We start from the raw sequence: 22,277 nt of genomic DNA, 5'->3' as shown, positions 1-22,277 counted from the left end.
TGAACCAGGGCATGTGAAATGTCTGGGTAAACCATGGAAAGGTGTGTGGAGCCTGGATGTGGAAAGGGAGCTGTGGCTTCGGTGCACTACACATGACAGCTAGAGACTGAGTGAGAACGAATGTGGCCTTTTTTCGTCTGCTTTCCTGGCGCTACCTCGCTGATGAAGGGGGTGGGGGGGGGGTGATATTGCTGTTTCCTGTGGGACGAGTGGCGCCTAGAATGGATGAAGGCTAGCAAGTATGAATATGTACATGTGTATATATGCAGAGGCAAGTCTATGTGTATGTGTATGTACGTATACATGTATGTGTTGATGTGTATATGTATATGTGTCGATGGACAGACAGGTGTATATACACCAAGGGTCGGCTTTGAACCTGCGCAGGGTTCGAAGCCGACCTGTGGTGTATGTACGTATGTATACGTATGTGTATATATGCGTGTATATGCGTGTATGTATATATGTGTGTATATGAGAGCATGGGTATTTCTTCATCTGTTTCCTGACGCCACCTCACTGACGCGGGAAAAGGAGATCAAGTACAATGATGATTATGAGAGAGAGAGAGAGAGAGAGAGAGAGAGAGAGAGAGAGAGAGAGAGAGAGAGAGAGAGAGAGAGAGAGAGAGAGAGAGAGAGAGAGAGAGAGAGAGAGAGAGAGAGAGAGAGAGAGAGAGAGCCGACATTCCAACACAGGTCTTGCACGGGAGGTATAAGACATTCTCTAAGCCTTCATCCATTCGTGGCGTTAGTACTGTGTGATGAGTGAAGCTCCGGTAGTGGATTGCTCCAGTGTTGTGAGGAGCTCAGACTTCCACACACCCGTGGCTGATGGTGTTGCCGGCTACGTCAGCAGGGAGCTGTGCGTCGGCCAGGAGGTCTCCTCCATCACCAGTCAGTGTGGCGTTGCTCAGGAAGGTAGCGACGGAGGCGTTGACGAAGCTGGGCAGGTCTCCACCCGCGCAGCCCTCGGTGGAGAGGGGCAGAAACGGAGGCGATCCACCGCCGCGCACGAATTTGCCGACGCACACGCACACGCTGTACGTCATGGAGACCAGGAAGCCGACCGTAACGCCCTGCCGTGTACAGTGCCAGTGTTACAGATCAATACTAGCATTCCAGTACAGTGCCAGTGTTACAGATCAATACTCACATTCCAGTACAGTGCCAGTGTTACAGATCAATACTCACATTCCAGTACAGTGTCAGTGTTACAGATCAATACTAGCATTCCAGTACAGTGCCAGTGTTACAGATCAATACTCACATTCCAGTACAGTGCCAGTGTTACAGATCAATACTAGCATTCCAGTACAGTGCCAGTGTTACAGATCAATACTCACATTCCAGTATAGTGTCAGTGTTACAGTTCAGTACTCACATTCCAGTACAGTGCCAGTGTTACAGATCAATACTAGCATTCCAGTACAGTGCCAGTGTTACAGATCAATACTAGCATTCCAGTACAGTGCCAGTGTTACAGATCAATACTAGCATTCCAGTACAGTGCCAGTGTTACAGATCAATACTAGCATTCCAGTATAGTGTCAGTGTTACAGATCAATACTCACATTCCAGTACAGTGCCAGTGTTACAGATCAATACTAGCATTCCAGTACAGTGCCAGTGTTACAGATCAATACTAGCATTCCAGTACAGTGCCAGTGTTACAGATCAATACTAGCATTCCAGTACAGTGCCAGTGTTACAGATCAATACTCACATTCCAGTACAGTGCCAGTGTTACAGATCAATACTCACATTCCAGTATAGTGTCAGTGTTACAGATCAATACTCACATTCCAGTACAGTGCCAGTGTTACAGATCAATACTAGCATTCCAGTACAGTGCCAGTGTTACAGATCAATACTAGCATTCCAGTACAGTGCCAGTGTTACAGATCAATACTAGCATTCCAGTACAGTGCCAGTGTTACAGATCAATACTAGCATTCCAGTATAGTGTCAGTGTTACAGATCAATACTCACATTCCAGTACAGTGCCAGTGTTACAGATCAATACTAGCATTCCAGTACAGTGCCAGTGTTACAGATCAATACTAGCATACCAGTACAGTGCCAGTGTTACAGATCAATACTAGCATTCCAGTACAGTGCCAGTGTTACAGATCAATACTCACATTCCAGTACAGTGCCAGTGTTACAGATCAATACTAGCATTCCAGTATAGTGCCAGTGTTACAGATCAATACTCACATTCCAGTACAGTGCCAGTGTTACAGATCAATACTAGCATTCCAGTACAGTGCCAGTGTTACAGATCAATACTCACATTCCAGTATAGTGTCAGTGTTACAGATCAATACCCACATTCTGGTATAGTGTCAGTGTTACAGATCAATACTCACATTCCAGTACAGTGCCAGTGTTACAGATCAATACTAGCATTCCAGTACAGTGCCAGTGTTACAGATCAATACTAGCATTCCAGTACAGTGCCAGTGTTACAGATCAATACTAGCATTCCAGTACAGTGCCAGTGTTACAGATCAATACTAGCATTCCAGTACAGTGCCAGTGTTACAGATCAATACTAGCATTCCAGTACAGTGCCAGTGTTACAGATCAATACTCACATTCCAGTACAGTGCCAGTGTTACAGATCAATACTAGCATTCCAGTATAGTGCCAGTGTTACAGATCAATACTCACATTCCAGTACAGTGCCAGTGTTACAGATCAATACTAGCATTCCAGTATAGTGCCAGTGTTACAGATCAATACTCACATTCCAGTATAGTGTCAGTGTTACAGATCAATACCCACATTCTGGTATAGTGTCAGTGTTACAGATCAATACTCACATTCCAGTACAGTGCCAGTGTTACAGATCAATACTCACATTCCAGTACAGTGCCAGTGTTACAGATCAATACTAGCATTCCAGTATAGTGCCAGTGTTACAGATCAATACTAGCATTCCAGTATAGTGTCAGTGTTACAGATCAATACTCACATTCCAGTACAGTGCCAGTGTTACAGATCAATACTAGCATTCCAGTATAGTGCCAGTGTTACAGATCAATACTAGCATTCCAGTATAGTGTCAGTGTTACAGATCAATACTCACATTCCAGTACAGTGCCAGTGTTACAGATCAATACTCACATTCCAGTATAGTGCCAGTGTTACAGATCAATACTAGCATTCCAGTATAGTGTCAGTGTTACAGATCAATACTCACATTCCAGTACAGTGCCAGTGTTACAGATCAATACTAGCATTCCAGTATAGTGTCAGTGTTACAGATCAATACTCACATTCCAGTATAGTGTCAGTGTTACAGATCAATACTCACATTCCAGTACAGTGCCAGTGTTACAGATCAATACTCACATTCCAGTATAGTGTCAGTGTTACAGATCAATACTAACATTCCAGTACAGTGTCAGTGTTACAGATCAATGCTAGCATTCCAGTACAGTGCCAGTGTTACAGATCAATGCTAGCATTCCAGTACAGTGCCAGTGTTACAGATCAATACTCACGTTCTGGTATAGTGTCAGTGTTACAGATCAATACCAGCATTCCAGTATAGTGTCAGTGTTACAGATCAATGCTAGCATTCCAGTACAGTGCCAGTGTTACAGATCAATACTAACATTCCAGTACAGTGCCAGTGTTACAGATCAATACTCACATTCCAGTATAGTGTCAGTGTTACAGATCAATACTCACATTCCAGTACAGTGTCAGTGTTACAGATCAATGCTAGCATTCCAGTACAGTGCCAGTGTTACAGATCAATACTCACATTCCAGTATAGTGTCAGTGTTACAGATCAATACTAACATTCCAGTACAGTGCCAGTGTTACAGATCAATACTAGCATTCCAGTACAGTATCAGTGTTACAGATCAATACTCACATTCCAGTACAGTGCCAGTGTTACAGATCAATACTAGCATTCCAGTACAGTGTCAGTGTTACAGATCAATACTACCATTCCAGTACAGTGCCAGTGTTACAGATCAATACTAGCATTCCAGTATAGTGCCAGTGTTACAGATCAATACTAACATTCCAGTACAGTGCCAGTGTTACAGATCAATACTAGCATTCCAGTATAGTGCCAGTGTTACAGATCAATACTAGCATTCCAGTATAGTGCCAGTGTTACAGATCAATACTACCATTCCAGTACAGTGCCAGTGTTACAGATCAATACTCACATTCCAGTACAGTGCCAGTGTTACAGATCAATACTCACATTCCAGTACAGTGCCAGTGTTACAGATCAATACTACCATTCCAGTATAGTGTCAGTGTTACAGATCAATACTCACATTCTGGTATAGTGCCAGTGTTACAGATCAATACTCACATTCCAGTACAGTGCCAGTGTTACAGATCAATACTACCATTCCAGTATAGTGTCAGTGTTACAGATCAGTACTCACATTCTGGTATAGTGCCAGTGTTACAGATCAATACTCACATTCCAGTACAGTGCCAGTGTTACAGATCAATACTCACATTCCAGTATAGTGCCAGTGTTACAGATCAATACTCACATTCCAGTACAGTGCCAGTGTTACAGATCAATACTAACATTCCAGTATAGTGTCAGTGTTACAGATCAATACTCACATTCCAGTACAGTGCCAGTGTTACAGATCAATACTCACATTCTGGTATAGTGCCAGTGTTACAGATCAATACTCACATTCTGGTATAGTGCCAGTGTTACAGATCAATACTCACATTGTGGTATAGTGTCAATGTCACAGATCAATACTCACATTCTGGTATAGTGTCAGTGTTACAGATCAATACTCACATTCTGGTACAGTGTCAATGTTACAGATCAATACTAACAGAGCATTTTAGAGTGAGGAAGTGTGTTTACCTTAGCGTTGACGAATGGTATACAGATGGCAGCAATATAGATCCCACCCAGGGGTCCCATGAGGGCGGAGGAGAGGCTATTGATGACCATGAAGATGTTGCCCAACTTGCCGACCAGTAGCGCCACACACACTGCTATCAACCCCGTGCCTAGCGCTGCCGTGGGGATAACACATGTGCATGATCAACGTACACTTCTACGTACAGTAGTACCCTATTACTGTGGTCATGTCGATCACATTCACACCGCACACACACACACACACACACACACACACACACACACACACATATATATATATATATATATATATATATATATATATATATATATATATATATATATATATATATATATATATATATATATATATATATATATATATATATATATATATATATATATAGTATTCTATTGTATTTTAACTTTCTAAAAGGGGAAACAGAAGAAGGAGTCACGCGGGGAGTGCTCATCCTCCTCGAAGGCTCAGAGTGGGGTGTCTAAATGTGTGTGGATGTAACCAAGATGAGAAAAAAGGAGAGATAGGTAGTATGTTTGAGGAAAGGAACCTGGATGTTTTTGGCTCTGAGTGAAACGAAGCTCAAGGGTAAAGGGAAGAGTGGTTTGGGAATGTCTTGAGAGTAAAGTCAGGAGTTAGTGAGAGGACAAGAGCAAGGGAGAGAGTAGCACTACTCCTGAAAAAGGAGTGGTGGGAGTATGTGATAGAGTGTAAGAAAGTAAACTCTAGATTGATATGGGTAAAATTGAAAGTTGATGGAGAGAGATGGGTGATTATTGGTGCATATGCACCTGGGCATGAGAAGAAAGATCATGAGAGGCAAGTGTTTTGGGAGCAGCTGAATGAGTGTGTTAGTGGTTTTGATGCACGAGACCGGGTTGTAGTGATGGGTGATTTGAATGCAAAGGTGAGTAATGTGGCAGTTGAGGGAATAATTGGTATACATAGGGTGTTCAGTGTTGTAAATGGAAATGGTGAAGAGCTTGTAGATTTGTGTGCTGAAAAAGGACTGGTGATTGGGAATACCTGGTTTAAAAAGAGATAAATACATAAGTATACGTATGCAAGAAGGAGAGATGGCCAGAGAGCGTTATTGGATTACGTGTTGATTGATATGCGTGCGAAAGAGAGACTTTTGGATGTTAATGTGCTGAGAGGTGCAACTGGAGGATGTCTGATCATTATCTTGCGGAGGCGGTGAAGATTTGTAGAGGTTTTCAGAAAAGAAGAGAGAATTTTGGGGTGAAGAAAGTGGTGAGAGTGAGTGAACTTGGAAAGGAGACTTGTGTGAGGAAGTACCAGGAGAGTACAGAATGGAAAAGGGTGAGAACAAAGGAAGTAAGGGGAGTGGGGGAGGAATGGGATGTATTTAGGGAAGCAGTGATAGCTTGCACAAAAGATACTTGTGGCATGAGAAGCGTAGGAGGTGGGCATATTAGAAAGGGTAGTGAGTGGTGGGATGAAGAAGTAAGATTATTAGTGAAAGAGAAGAGAGAGGCATTTGGACGATTTTTGCAGGGAAATAAAAGGAATGAGTGGGAGATGTATAAAAGAAATAGGCAGGAGGTCAAGAGAAAGGTGCAAGAGGTGAAAAAGAGGACAAATGAGAGTTTGGGTGAGAGAGTATCATTGAGTTTTAAGGGACAATAAAAAGATGTTTTAGAAGGAGGTAAAAAATTGCGTAAGACACGGGAACAAATGGGAACTTCAGTGAAGGGGGCTAATGGGGAGGTGATAACAAGTAGTGGTGATGTGAGAAGGAGATGGAGTGAGTTTTTTGAAGATCTGTTGAATGTGTTTGATGATAGAATGGCAGATATAGGGTGTTTTGGTCGAGGTGGTGTCCAAAGTGAGAGGGTTAGGGAGGACGATTTGGTAAACAGAGATGAGGTAGTAAAAGCTTTGCGGAAGATAAAACTCGGCAAGGCAACGGGTTTGGATGGCATTGCAGTGGAATTTATTAAAAAAGGGGTGACTGTATTGTTGACTGGTTGGTAAGGTTATTTAATGTATGTATGATTCATGGTGAGGTGCCTGAGGATTGGCGGAATGCTTGCATAGTGCCATTGCACAAAGGCAAAGGGGACAAAGGTGACTGCTCAAATTACAGAGGTATAAGTTTGTTGAGTATTCCTGGTAAATTATATGGGAGGGTATTGATTGAGAGGGTGAAGGCATGTACAGAGCATCAGACTGGGGAAGAGCAGTGTGGTTTCAGAAGTGGTAGAGATGCGTGGATCATGTGTTTGCTTTGAAGAATGTATGTGAGAAATACTTAGAAAAGCAAATGGATTTGTATGTAGCATTAATGGATCAGGAGAAGGCATATGATAGAGTTGATAGAGATGCTCTGTGGAAGGTATTAAGAATATATGGTGTGGGAGACAAGTTGTTAGAAGCAGTGAAAAGTTTTTATCGAGGATGTAAGGCATGTGTACGTGTAGAAGAGAGGAAAGTGATTGGTTCTCAGTGAATGTAGGTTTGCGGCAGGGGTGTGTGATGTCTCCATGGTTGTTTAATTTGTTTATGGATGGGGTTGTTAGGGAGGTGAATGCAAGGGTTTTGGAAAGAGGGGCAAGTATGCAGTCTGTCGTGAGAGAGCTTGGGAAGTGAGTCAGTTGTTGTTCGCTGATGATACAGCGCTGGTGGCTGATTCATGTGAGAAACTGCAGAAGCTGGTGACTGAGTTTGGTAAAGTGTGTGAAAGAAGAAAGTTGAGAGTAAATGTTAATAAGAGCAAGGTTATTAGGTACAGTAGGGTTGAGGGTCAAATCAGTTGGGAGGTAAGTTTGAATGGAGAAAAGCTGGAGGAAGTGAAGTGTTTTCGATACCTGGGAGTGGATTTGGCAGCGGATGGAACCATAGAAGCGGAAGTGAATCATAGGGTGGGGAAGGGGGCGAAAATTCTGGGAGCCTTGAAGAATGTGTGGAAGACGAGAACATTATCTTGGAAAGCAAAAATGGGTATGTTTGAAGGAATAGTGGCTCCAACAATGTTGTACGCTTGAGAGGCGTGGGCTATAGATAGAGTTGCGCGGAGGAGGGGGGGGATGTTCTGGAAATGAGATGTTTGTATGTGGTGTAAGGTGGTTTGATCGAGTAAGTAATAATAGGGTAAGAGAGATGTGAGGTAATAAAAAGAGTGTGGTTGAGAGAGCAGAAGAGGGTGTTTTGAAATGGTTTGGTCACATGGAGATAATGAGTGAGGAAAGATTGACCAAGAGGATATATGTGTCAGAGGTGGAGGGAACGAGGAGAAGTGGGAGACCAAATTGGAGGTGGAAAGATGGAGTGAAAAAGATTTTGAGTGATTGGGGCCTGAACATGCAGGAGGGTGAAAGGCGTGCAAGGAATAGAGTGAATTGGAACGATGTGGTATATCGGGGTCGACGTGCTGTCAATGGATTGAACCAGGGCATGTGAAGCGTCTGGGATAAACCATGGAAAGTTGTGTGGGGCCTGGATGTAGAAAGGAAGCTGTGGTTTTGGTGCATATATATATATATATATATATATATATATATATATATATATATATATATATATATATATATATATATATATATATATATATATATATTTTTTCAAACTGTTCGCCATTTCCCGCGTTAGCGAGGTAGCGTTAAGAACAGAGAACTGGGCCACTGAGGGAATATCCTCACCTGGCCCCCTTCTCTGTTCCTTCTTTTGGAAAATTAAAAAAAATTGAGAGGGGAGGATTTCCAGCCCCCCGCTCCCTCCCCTTTTAGTCGCCTTCTACGACACGCAGGGAATACGTGGGAAGTATTCTTTCTCCCCTATCCCCAGGGATATATACATATATTTTTTTTTTTTTTTTTTTTTTTTTATACTTTGTCGCTGTCTCCCGCGTTTGCGAGGTAGCGCAAGGAAACAGACGAAAGAAATGGCCCAACCCCCCCCCATACACATGTACATACACACGTCCACACACGCAAATATACATACCTACACAGCTTTCCATGGTTTACCCCAGACGCTTCACATGCCTTGCTTCAATCCACTGACAGCACGTCAACCCCTGTATACCACATGACTCCAATTCACTCTATTTCTTGCCCTCCTTTCACCCTCCTGCATGTTCAGGCCCCGATCACACAAAATCTTTTTCACTCCATCTTTCCACCTCCAATTTGGTCTCCCTCTTCTCCTCGTTCCCTCCACCTCCGACACATATATCCTCTTGGTCAATCTCTCCTCACTCATTCTCTCCATGTGCCCAAACCATTTCAAAACACCCTCTTCTGCTCTCTCAACCACGCTCTTTTTATTTCCACACATCTCTCTTACCCTTACGTTACTTACTCGATCAAACCACCTCACACCACACATTGTCCTCAAACATCTCATTTCCAGCACATCCATCCTCCTGCGCACATCTCTATCCATAGCCCACGCCTCGCAACCATACAACATTGTTGGAACCACTATTCCCTCAAACATACCCATTTTTGCTTTCCGAGATAATGTTCTCGACTTCCACACATTTTTCAAGGCTCCCAAAATTTTCGCCCCCTCCCCCACCCTATGATCCACTTCCGCTTCCATGGTTCCATCCGCTGACAGATCCACTCCCAGATATCTAAAACACTTCACTTCCTCCAGTTTTTCTCCATTCAAACTCACCTCCCAATTGACTTGACCCTCACCCCTACTGTACCTAATAACCTTGCTCTTATTCACATTTACTCTCAACTTTCTTCTTCAACACACTTTACCAAACTCAGTCACCAGCTTCTGCAGTTTCTCACATGAATCAGCCACCAGCGCTGTATCATCAGCGAACAACAACTGACTCACTTCCCAAGCTCTCTCATCCCCAACAGACTTCATACTTGCCCCTCTTTCCAGGACTCTTGCATTTACCTCCCTTACAACCCCATCCATAAACAAATTAAACAACCATGGAGACATCACACACCCCTGCCGCAAACCTACATTCACTGAGAACCAATCACTTTCCTCTCTTCCTACACGTACACATGCCTTACATCCTCGATAAAAACTTTTCACTGCTTCTAACAACTTGCCTCCCACACCATATATTCTTAATACCTTCCACAGAGCATCTCTATCAACTCTATCATATGCCTTCTCCAGATCCATAAATGCTACATACAAATCCATTTGCTTTTCTAAGTATTTCTCACATACATTCTTCAAAGCAAACACCTGATCCACACATCCTCTACCACTTCTGAAACCGCACTGCTCTTCCCCAATCTGATGCTCTGTACATGCCTTCACCCTCTCAATCAATACCCTCCCATATAATTTACCAGGAATACTCAGCAAACTTATACCTCTGTAATTTGAGCACTCACTCTTATCCCCTTTGCCTTTGTACAATGGCACTATGCACGCATTCCGCCAATCCTCAGGCACCTCACCATGAGTCATACATACATTAAATAACCTTACCAACCAGTCAACAATACAGTCACCCCCTTTCTTAATAAATTCCACTGCAATACCATCCAAACCTGCTGCCTTGCCGGCTTTCATCTTCCGCAAAGCTTTTACTACCTCTTCTCTGTTTACCAAATCATTTTCCCTAACCCTCTCACTTTGCACCCCACCTCGACCAAAACACCCTATATCTGCCACTCTGTCATCAGACACATTCAACAAACCTTCAAAATACTCATTCCATCTCCTTCTCACATCACCGCTACTTGTTATCACCTCCCCATTTACGCCCTTCACTGAAGTTCCCATTTGCTCCCTTGTCTTACGCACCCTATTTACCTCCTTCCAGAACATCTTTTTATTCTCCCTAAAATTTACTGATAGTCTCTCACCCCAACTCTCATTTGCCCTTTTTTTCACCTCTTGCACCTTTCTCTTGACCTCCTGTCTCTTTCTTTTATACTTCTCCCACTCAATTGCATTTTTTCCCTGCAAACATCGTCCAAATGCCTCTCTCTTCTCTTTCACTAATACTCTTACTTCTTCATCCCACCACTCACTACCCTTTCTAAACAGCCCACCTCCCACTCTTCTCATGCCACAAGCATCTTTTGCGCAATCCATCACTGATTCCCTAAATACATCCCATTCCTCCCCCACTCCCCTTACTTCCATTGTTCTCACCTTTTTCCATTCTGTACACAGTCTCTCCTGGTACTTCCCCACACAGGTCTCCTTCCCAAGCTCACTTACTCTCACCACCTTCTTCACCCCAACATTCACTCCTCTTTTCTGAAAACCCATACTAATCTTCACCTTAGCCTCCACAAGATAATGATCAGACATCCCTCCAGTTGCACCTCTCAGCACATTATATATATATATATATACATATATATATATATATATATATATATATATATATATATATATATATATATATATATATATATATATATATATATATATATATATATATATATATATATATGGTGGCTGATTCATGTGAGAAACTGCAGAAGCTGGTGACTGAGTTTGGTAAAGTGTGTGAAAGAAGAAAGTTAAGAGTAAATGTGAATAAGAGCAAGGTTATTAGGCACAGTAGGGTTGAGGGTCAATTCAATTGGGAGGTGAGTTTGAATGGAGAAAAACTGGAGGAAGTGAAGTGTTTTAGATATCTGGGAGTGGATCTGGCAGCGGATGGAACCATGGAACCGGAAGTGGATCATAGGGTGGGGGAGGGGGCGAAAATTCTGGGAGCCTTGAAGAATGTGTGGAAGTCGAGAACATTATCTCGGAAAGCAAAAATGGGTATGTTTGAAGGAATAGTGGTTCCAACAATGTTGTATGGTTGCGAGGCGTGGACTATGGATAGAGTTGTGCGCAGGAGGATGGATGTGCTGGAAATGAGATGTTTGAGGACAATGTGTGGTGTGAGGTGGTTTGATCGAGTAAGTAACGTAAGGGTAAGAGAGATGTGTGGAAATAAAAAGAGCGTGGTTGAGAGAGCAGAAGAGGGTGTTTTGAAATGGTTTGGTCACATGGAGAGAATGAGTGAGGAAAGATTGACCAAGAGGATATATGTGTCGGAGGTGGAGGGAACGAGGAGAAGAGGGAGACCAAATTGGAGGTGGAAAGATGGAGTGAAAAAGATTTTGTGTGATCGGGGCTTGAACATGCAGGAGGGTGAAAGGAGGGCAAAGAATAGAGTGAATTGGAGCGATGTGGTATACCGGGGTTGACGTGCTGTCAGTGGGTTGAATCAAGGCATGTGTATGGGGGTGGGTTGGGCCATTTCTTTCGTCTGTTTCCTTGCGCTACCTCGCAAACGCGGGAGACAGCGACAAAGCAAAAAAAAAAAAAAAAAAAATATATATATATATATATATATATATATATATATATATATATATATATATATATATATATATATATATATATATATATATATATATATGATGGAGCTTTGTATGTTCTATGAAGGTGCGCGTTCATATACACTTTATTCGTATTCATATAACTCCGCGTTGTACAGTCAGGTTCGGTAAAACGCTTTCAGCTGGCTATGTGTTCTGTTCGGAAACAACCGATAGACCCCGTTGCTCACCATTGTGAGACGAAGGGTATTCGAGTACTTAGTATTTCGAATAGTTGTTTCCTATTATACAGTCCCTTAGCCTAGCGGTTAGCATGCCTGCCTCTTGCACAAGGGGTCCCAGGTTCGATCCTGGCTGATGGAGCTTTGTATGATATATATATATATATATATATATATATATATATATATATATATATATATATATATCGATATGGCATTGGATGAGGTCGGTACACGAAAGGACATCAGCCACAAGACTGACTCTGAAATGTGACTGAATGCGGAGAACATCCTCGCCCATCAACGTCTGTCTTCATAATGGTGTTTCTAGAAAAATAAATAGGTTATATTTTTTTCTATTTCTCCTACAGGGTTTCAATTTAGCCTAATGCTGGTCAGTATCTTCCACATTTCTGTAAAATGTCTCTTTTCCCTGGTTGTAAAGAATTTGCGACTTGTATTAGTGGTATGATGACAAAGTAGAGTTTATAATGAAAGAGGGAAGAGAGGTGTATTGGCGGAAGTCAGGGGGAAGGTGTAAGAGCTGAAAAATAGGCATATGAGGTTTGGTTCAGCAAGTATCAGTGAACTCCAAGGAGAATATGAATATGTTTTGGAGGGAGGGTATTAGAGTGAAGAAATGAGGCTGATGAAGAAGTGGTAACGGGCGGAAGTGAAGGGAAGAGGAGATGGAGTGAGTATTTTGAAGGACTGTTGAATGTGTTTAACGATAGAGTGGTAGATGTAAGGTGTTTGAGTCGGGGGGGCGGGGGGTGGTAAGCGAAGTGAGAGAGTCAGGGAATGCGGTTTGTGAAGAGAGAAGAGGAGATGAAAGCCTTGCGGAAGATGAAATGTAGCAGGATGGCTGAAGTAGATGGTATTGCAGCTACATATTCTTAGAGTGAAAGAATGAAGGTGATTCTTGTTAACTGGTTGGTTAGTATTTTCGTGGTATGCATGGATCATGGTGAGATGCTTGAGGAATGACAGAATGACTGTATAGTGCCACTGTTTCAAGGCAAAGGGGAAGAAGATGAATGTTCCAACAACCGAGATTGTTTGTCTGGTGCAAATGGTAAGTTGTATGGGCGAGTGGTGACTAAAGGGTGAAGGCAAGTACAGAGCAACAGACTGGTTAGGGACGATGAGGTTTCAGAAGTGGTAGAGGATGTGTGGATCAGGTGTTTGCTTTGAAGTGTGTGTGTGTGAGACATAATTAAAGTTTTATTTTTAGCAGACTGGTAAGGATCTTTGTTAGACTTAAGCAACATGAATATAGTATAAGAACAGGACAAGAATCAAAACGCCTTGTTTGATCATGTTGAAAACTGTGATCATTGTACTGACTGGAGTAATGCCATCTCAGTTATTACCTCAAACTCCAGTACCACGAGAAAGATCATTGAATCTTCTATCATTGAATGCACAAAGAATTGTAACATTCATATCAGTGAAGGTCTATACAAACTTGATAATTTTGTCGAAGGCAAAATTGGTAAACAGCTCCAATTCTTGTCCACATAATCATATAACTGGCATGATGCCAGACCTGGACACAATCAACCGGAACACTAAAATCTGGTATCGCTTCTTCCCCAAATGGCGTCCTAGCTACGTCTCTTCGTTTTATATCAACTGACTCTTACATTTCTCTCTTGTATCCCCCTTGATGATGTGATTCTTACACGAAAGAGCACTTGGGAACTTATCGTCTTTCATTTTCCACGTGGACTCATAGGTATACACTTGATCACGCGGGGAAGTGTTCATCCTCCTCGAAGGCTCAGACTGGGGTGTCTAAATGTGTGTGGATGAAACCAAGATGAGAAAAAGGAGAGATAGGTAGTATGGCTGAGAAAAGGAACCTGGATGTTTTGGCTCTGAGGGAAAGGAAGCTCAAGGGTAAAGGTGAGAAGTGGTTTGGGAATATCTTAGGAATAAAGTCAAGGGTTAGTGAGAGGACAAGAGCAAGGGAAGGAGTAGCACTATTCCTGAAACAGGAGTGGTGGGAGTATGTGATAGAGTGTAAGAAAGTAAACTCTAGTTTGATATGGGTAAAACTGAAAGTGGATGGAGAGAGATATGTGATTATTGATGCATATGCACCTGGGCATGAGAAGAAAGATCATGAAAGGCAAGTGTTTGGAGGGCAGTTGAGTGAGTGAGTTAGTAGTTTTCATGCACGAGACAGGGTAATAGTGATGAGTGATTTGAATGCAGAGGTGAGTAATGTGACAGTTGAAGGAATAATTGGTGTACATGGGGTGTTCAGCGTTGTAAATGGAAATGGTGAAGAACTTGTAGATTTATGTACTGAAAAAGGACTGGTGATTGGGAATACCTGGCTTCAAAAAGAGAGATATACATAAGTATACGTATATAAGTAGGAAAGGTGGCCAGAGAGCATTATTGAATTACGTGCTAATTGATAGGCGTACGAAAGAGAGACTTTTGGATGTTAATGTGCTGAGAGGTGCAACTGAAGGGATGTCTGATCATTATCTTGTGGAGGCGAAGTTGAAGATTTGTAGAGGTTTTCAGAAAAGAGGAGAGAATGTTGGGGTGAAGAGAGTGTTGAGAGTGAGTGAGCTTGGGAAGGAGACTTGTGTGAGGAAGTAACAGGAGAGACTGAGTACAGAATGGAAAAAGGTGAGAACAAAGGATGTAAGGGGAGTGGGGAGGAATGGGAAGTATTTAGGAAAGCAGTGATGGCTTGTGCAAAAGATGATTGTGTCATGAGAAGCGTGGGAGATGGACAGATTAGAAAGGGTAGTGAGTGGTGGGATGAAGTAGATTATTAGAGAAACAGAAGAGAGAGGCATTTGGACGATTTTTGCAGGGAAATAATGCAAATGACTGAGAGATGTATAAAAGAAAGAGGCAGGAGGTCAAGAAAAAAGTGCAGGAGGTGAAAAAGAGGGAAAATGAGAGTAGGGGTGAGAGACTATCATAGAATTTTAGAGAGAATAGAAAGATGTTTTGGAAGGAGGTAAATAAAGTGCGTAAGACAAGGGAACAAATGGAAGCTTCACTGAAGGGAGATAATGGGGAGGTGATAACAAGTAGTGGTGATGTGAAAAGGAGATGGAGTGAGTATTTTGAAGGTTGTTGAATGTGTTTGATGATAGAGTGGCAGATATAGGGTGTTTTGGTCGAGGTGGTGTGCAAAGTGAGAGGGTTAGAGAGAATGATTTGGTAAACAGAGAAGAGGTAGTAAAAGTTTTGCGGAAGATAAAAACCGACAAGGCAGCAGGTTTGGATGGTATTGCAGTGAAATTCATTAAAAAAGTGGGTGACTGTATTGCTGACTGGTTGGTAAGGTTATCAAATGTATGTATGAATCATTGTGAGGTGGCTGAATGCTTGCATAGTGCCATTCTACAAAGGCAAATGGGATAAGAATGAGTGCTCAAATTACAGAGGTATAAGTTTGTTGAGTATTCCTGGGAAATTATATGGGAAGGTTTTGACTGAGACGGTGAAGGCATGTACAGAACATCAGATTGGGGAAGAGCAGTGTGGTTTCAGAAGTGGTAGAGGATGTGTGGATTAGGTGTTTTCTTTGAAAAATGTATGTGAGAAATACTTAGAAAAGCAAGTGGAATTGTATGTAGCATTTATGGATCTGGAGAAGGCATATGAGAGAGTTGACAGAGATGCTCTATGGAAGGTATTAAGAATATATGGTGTGGGAGGTAAGTTGTTACAAGCAGTGAAAACATTTAATCGAGGATGTAAGGCATGTGTACGTGTAGGAAGAGAGGAAAGTGATTGGTTCTCAGTGAATGGTGGTTTGCAGCAGGGGTGCGTGATGTCTCCATGGTTGTTTAATTTGTTTATGGATGGGTTTGTTAAGGAGGTGAATGCAAGAGTTTTGGAAAGAGGGGCAAGTATGCAGTCTGTTGTGGATGAGAGAGCTTGAGAAGTGAGTCATTTGTTCGCTGATGATACAGCGGTGGTGGCTGATTCGGATGAGAAACTGCTGAAGCTGGTGACTGAGTTTGGTAAAGTGTGTGAAAGAAGAAAGCTGAGAGTAAGTGTGAGTAAGGGAAAGGTTATTAGGTACAGTAGGGTTGCAGGACAAGTCAATTGGAAAGTAAGTTTGAATGCAAAATACTGGATGAAGTGAAGAGTTTTAGATATCTGGGAGTGGATTTGGCAGCAGATGGAACCATGGAAGCGGAAGGGAATCATAGGATGGGGGAGGGGGCGAAAGTTCTTGGAGCGCTGAAAAATGTGTGGAAGTCGAGAACGTATCTTGGAAAGCAAAAATGGGAATGTTTGAAGGAATAGTGGTTCCAACAACGTTATGTGGTTGCGAGGCGTGGGCTATGGATAGAGTTGTGCGGAGGAGGGTGGACGTGCTGGAAATGAGATGTGTGAGTAAAATATGTGGTGTGAGGTGGTTTGATCGAGTAAGTACTGAAAGGGTAAGAGAGATGTTTGGTAATAAAAAGAGTGTGGTTGAGAGAGCTGAAGAGGGTGTTTTGAAATGATTTGATCACATGGAGAGAATGAGTGAGGAAAGATTGACGAAGAGGATATATGTGTCAGAGGTGGAGGGAACGAGAAGTGGGAGACCAGATTGGAGGAGGAAAGATGGAGTGAAAAGATTTTGAGTGATCGGGCCCTCAACAAGCAGGAGGATGAAAGGCGTGCAAGGAATAGAGTGAATTGGAACGATATGGTATACCGGAGTCGACGTGCTTTCAATGGACTGAACCATTGAAAGTTTTGTCTGGGCCTGGATGTGGAAAGGGAGCTATGGTTTCGGTGCTTTATACATGACAGCTAGAGACTGAGTGTGAACGAATGTGGCCATTGATGTCTTTTCCTAGCGCTACCTCGCGCACATGCGGGGGGAGGGGATTGTCATTTCATGTGTGGCGGGGTCGCGACGGGAATGAATAAAGGTAGACAGTATGAATTATGTACATGTGTATATATGTATATGTCTGTGTGTGTATATATATGTATACGTTGAGATGTATAGGCATGTATATGTGCTGTGTGTGGACGTGTATGGATATGCATGTGTATGTGGATGGGTTGGGCCATTCTTTCGTTTGTTGTCTTGCGCTACCTCGCTGACGCGGGAGACAGCCACAAAGTATAATGAATGAATAAACAAAATTATATTTATATTCATTTATTTATTTTGCTTTGTCGCTGTCTCCCGCGTTAGTGATTTAGCGCAAGGAAGCAGGCGAAGGAATTGCCCAACCCACCCACATACACATGTATATACACACGGAAATACACATACCTATACATCTCAATGTATATATATATATATATATATATATATATATATATATATATATATATATATATATATATATATATATATATATATATATATATATATATATATATATATATACACACACACACACACACACACACTCACAGACTTATCCATATATACATATGTACATAATTCAAACTGTCTGCTTTTATTCATTCCCATCGCCACCCCGCCATACATGAGATACCAACCCCCTCCCCCTGCATGTGCGCGAGGTACCGCTAGGAAAAGACAACAAAGGCAACATTCGTTCACACTCAGTCTCTAGCTGTCATGTATAATGCACTGAAACCACAGCTCCCTTTCCACATCCAGGCCTCACAGACCTTTCCGTGGTTTACCCCAGACGCTTCACACGCCCTGGTTCAATCCATTGACGGCATGTCGACCCCGGTATACCACATCGTTCCAATTCTCTCTATTCCTTGCACACCTTTCACCCTCCTGCATGTTCAGGCCACGATCACTCAAAATCTTTTTCACTCCATCATTCCACCTCCAACTTGGTCTCCCACTTCTCCTCGTTCCCTCCACCTCTGACACATATATCCTCTTTGTCAATCTTTCCTCACTCATTCTCTCCATGTGACCAAACCATTTCAAAACACACTCTTCTGCTCTCTCAACCACACTCTTTTTTATTACCACACATCTCTCTTACCCTATTATTACTTACTCGATCAAACCACCTCATACCACATATTGTCCTCAAACATCCCATTTCCAGCATATCCACCCTCCTCCGCACAACTCTATTTATAGCCCACGCCTCGCAACCATATAACATTGTTGGAACCACTATTCCTTCAAACATACCCATCTTTGCTTTCCGAGATAATGCTCTCGAATTCCATACATTCTTCAACGCTCCCAGAACTTTCGCCCCCTCCCCCACCCTATGATTCACTTCCGCTTTCATGGTTCCATCCGCTGCCAAATCCACTCCCAGATATCTAAAACCTTTCACTTACTCCAGTTTTTCTCCATTCAAACTTACCTTCCAGTTGACTTGTCCCTCAACCCTACTGTACCTAATAACCTTGCTCTTATTCACATTTACTCACAGATTTCTACTTCCACACACTTTACCTAACCCAGTCACCAGCTTCTGCAGTTTCTCACACGAATAAGCCACAAGCGCTGTATCATCAGCGAACAACTGGCTCAGTTCCCAAGCTCTCTCATCCACAACAGACTGCATACTTGCTACTCTTTCCAAAATTCTTGCATTCAAATTCCTAACAACCCCATCCATAAACAAATTCAACAACCATGGATACATCACACATCTTTGCCGCAAACCTATTTTCACTGAAAACCAATCACTTTCCTCTCTTCCTACACGTACACATGCCTTACATCCTCGATAAAAACTTTTCACTGCCTCTATCAACTTCCCCACCACATCATATATTATTAATATCTTCCACAGAGCATCTCTATCAACTCTATCATATAACTTCTCCAGATCCATAAATGATACATACAAATCCATTTGCTTTTCTAAGTATTTATCACATACATTCTTCAAAGCAAACACCTGATCCACATATCCTCTACAACTTCTGAAACCACACTGCTCTTCCCCAATCTGATGCTGTGTACATGCCTTCAGCCTCTCAATCAATACCCTCCCATATTATTTCCCAGGAATACTCAACAAACCTACACCTCTGTACTTTGAGCGCTCACTTTTATCCCCTTTGCCTTTTTACAATGGCACTATGCATGCATTCCGCCAATCCTCAGGCATCTCACCATGAGTCATACAGACATCAAATAACCTTACCAACCAGTCAACAATACAGTCACCCCCTTTTTAAATAATTCCACTGCAATACCATCCAAACCCGCTGCCTTGCCGGCTTTCATCTTCTGCAAAGCTTTTACTACCCCTTCTTTATTTACCAAATCATTCTCCCTAACCCTCTCACTTTGCACACCACCTCAACCAAAACACCCTATATCTGCCACTCTATCATCAAACACATTCAACAAACCTTCAAAATACTCACTCCATCTCCTTCTCACATCACCACTACTTGTTATCACCTCCCCATTTGCGCCCTTCACTGAGGTTCCCATTTGTTCCCTTGTCTTACGCACTTTATTTACCTCCTTCCAGAACATCTTTTTATTCTCCCTAAAATTTAATGATACTCTTTCACCCCAACTCTCATTTGCCCTCTTTTTCACCTCTTGCACCTTTCTCTTGACCTCATGCCTCTTTCTTTTATACATCTCTCAGTCATTTGCATTATTTCCCTGCAAAAATCGTCCAATTGCCTCTCTCTTCTCTTTTACTAATAATCTTACTTCTTCATCCCACCACTCACTACCCTTTTTAATCTGCCCACCTCCCACGCTTCTCATACCACAAGCACCTTTTGCGCAAGCCATCACTGCTTCCCTAAATACATCCCATTCCTCCCCCACTTCCCTTACCTCCTTTGTTGTCACCTTTTTCCATTCTGTACTCCGTCTCTCCTGGTACTTCCTCACACAAGTCTCGTTCCCAAGCTCACTTACTCTCACCACTCTCTTCACCCCAACATTCTCTCTTATTTTCTGAAAACCTCTACAAATCTTCACGTTCGCCTCCACAAGATAATGATCAGTTGCACCTCTCAGCACAGTAACATCCAAAAGTCTCTCTTTCGCACGTCTATCAGTTAACGCGTAATCCAATAACGCTCTCTGGCAATCTATCCTACTTACGTATACTTATATATCTCTCTCTTTTTAAACCAGGTATTCCCAATCACCATTCCTTTTTCAGCACATAAATCTACAAGCTCTTCATCATTATCATTTGCAACACTGAACACCCCATGTATACCAATTATTCCCTCAACTGCCACATTACTCACCTTTGCATTGAAATCATCCATCACTATATATATATATATATATATATATATATATATATATATATATATATATATATATATATATATATATATATATATATTATCCCTGGGGATAGGGGAGAAAGAATACTTCCCACGTATTCCCTGCCTGTCGTAGAAGGCGACTAAAAGGGGAGGGAGCGGGTGGCTGGAAATCCTCCCCTCTCGTTCTTTTTTTTTTCTTTTTAATTTTCCAAAAGAAGGAACAGAGAAGGGGGCCAGGTGAGGATTTCCCTCTAAGGCCCAGTCCTCTGTTCATAGCGCTACCTCGCTAATGCGGGAAATGGCGAATAGTACGAAAGAAAAGATATATATATATATATATATATATATATATATATATATATATATATATATATATATATATATATATATATATATATATATATATATATATGCAGAAGCTGGTGACTGAGTTTGGTAAAGTGTGTGAAAGAAGAAAGTTAAGAGTAAATGTGAATAAGAGCAAGGTTATTAGGTACAGTGGGGTTGGGGGTCAAGTCAATTGGGGGGTAAGTTTGAATGGAGAAAAACTGGAGGAAGTAAAGTATTTTAGATATCTGGGAGTGGATCTGGCAGCGGATGGAACCATGAAGCGGAAGTGGATCATAGGGTGGGGGAGGGGGCGAAAATCTGGGAGCCTTGAAGAATGTGTGGAAGTCGAGAACATTATCTCGGAAAGCAAAAATGGGTATGTTTGAAGGAATAGTGGTCCCAACAATGTTGTATGGCTGCGAGGCGTGGGCTATGGATAGAGTTGTGCGCAGGAGGATGGATGTGCTGGAAATGAGATGTTTGAGGACAATTTGTGGTGTGAGGTGGTTTGATCGAGTAAGTAACGTAAGGGTAAGAGAGATGTGTGGAAATAAAAAGAGCGTGGTTGAGAGAGCAGAAGAGGGTGTTTTGAAATGGTTTGGGCACATGGAGAGAATAAGTGAGGAAAGGTTGACCAAGAGGATATATGTGTCGGAGGTGGAGGGAACGAGAAGTGGGAGACCAAATTGGAGGTGGAAAGATGGAGTGAAAAAGATTTTGTGTGATCGGGGCCTGAACATGCAGGAGGGTGAAAGGAGGGCAAGGAATAGAGTGAATTGGATCGATGTGGTATACCGGGGTTGACGTGCTGTCAGTGGATTGAATCAGGGCATGTGAAGCGTCTGGGGTAAACCATGGAAAGCTGTGTAGGTATGTATATTTTGCGTGTGTGGACGTATGTATACGCATGTGTATGGGGGTGGGTTGGGCCATTTCTTCGTCTGTTTCCGTGCGCTACCTCGCAAACGCGGGAGACACCGACAAAGCAAAAAAAAGAAAAAAAAAAATATATATATATATATATATATATATATATATATATATATATATATATATATATATATATATATTGTTACGAACATGTGTGTGCGTGCCCACATGTTCGTATATATGTATGGTGTGTCTTTGTGTATGGTGTGCCTTTGTGTACGGTGTTGTTGCTATTTCTTGTTTGGACAATGATTAGGGTCTTCCTCTGTTATCGGCTCGGACCTCACTTCCCCGACCGAGTTATTTGTCTTAATCCTGTTTTGCAGCCAGATGACGACCTGTCCTCCAGCACCCGAACCCTTATCAGAGGCTTCAGGTCAAGTCGTGAGGCCAGCTACG

At 42.1% G+C, this 22,277-nt stretch overlaps 1 protein-coding gene across 2 annotated transcripts in view; it reads right to left on the bottom strand.

The window, feature by feature from the left end:
- The window catches only part of LOC139748377 (sodium-coupled monocarboxylate transporter 2-like), a 218,079-nt gene that overhangs the window by 14,405 nt on the left and 181,397 nt on the right, over positions 1–22,277 (bottom strand). For both annotated transcript variants that reach the window (XM_071661490.1, XM_071661489.1), the window contains 2 exons: positions 4,873–5,027; positions 825–1,078 (listed from right to left, as the gene is read on the bottom strand). In XM_071661490.1, the coding sequence (XP_071517591.1) occupies positions 825–1,078; positions 4,873–5,027 (409 nt within the window). The remainder of the gene's footprint in view (positions 1–824; positions 1,079–4,872; positions 5,028–22,277) is intronic.

The sequence above is a fragment of the Panulirus ornatus genome, chromosome 73 (assembly GCF_036320965.1).
Source record: "Panulirus ornatus isolate Po-2019 chromosome 73, ASM3632096v1, whole genome shotgun sequence".
NCBI lineage: Eukaryota > Metazoa > Arthropoda > Malacostraca > Decapoda > Palinuridae > Panulirus > Panulirus ornatus.
This window is presented reverse-complemented; position numbering and strand designations above follow the sequence as displayed.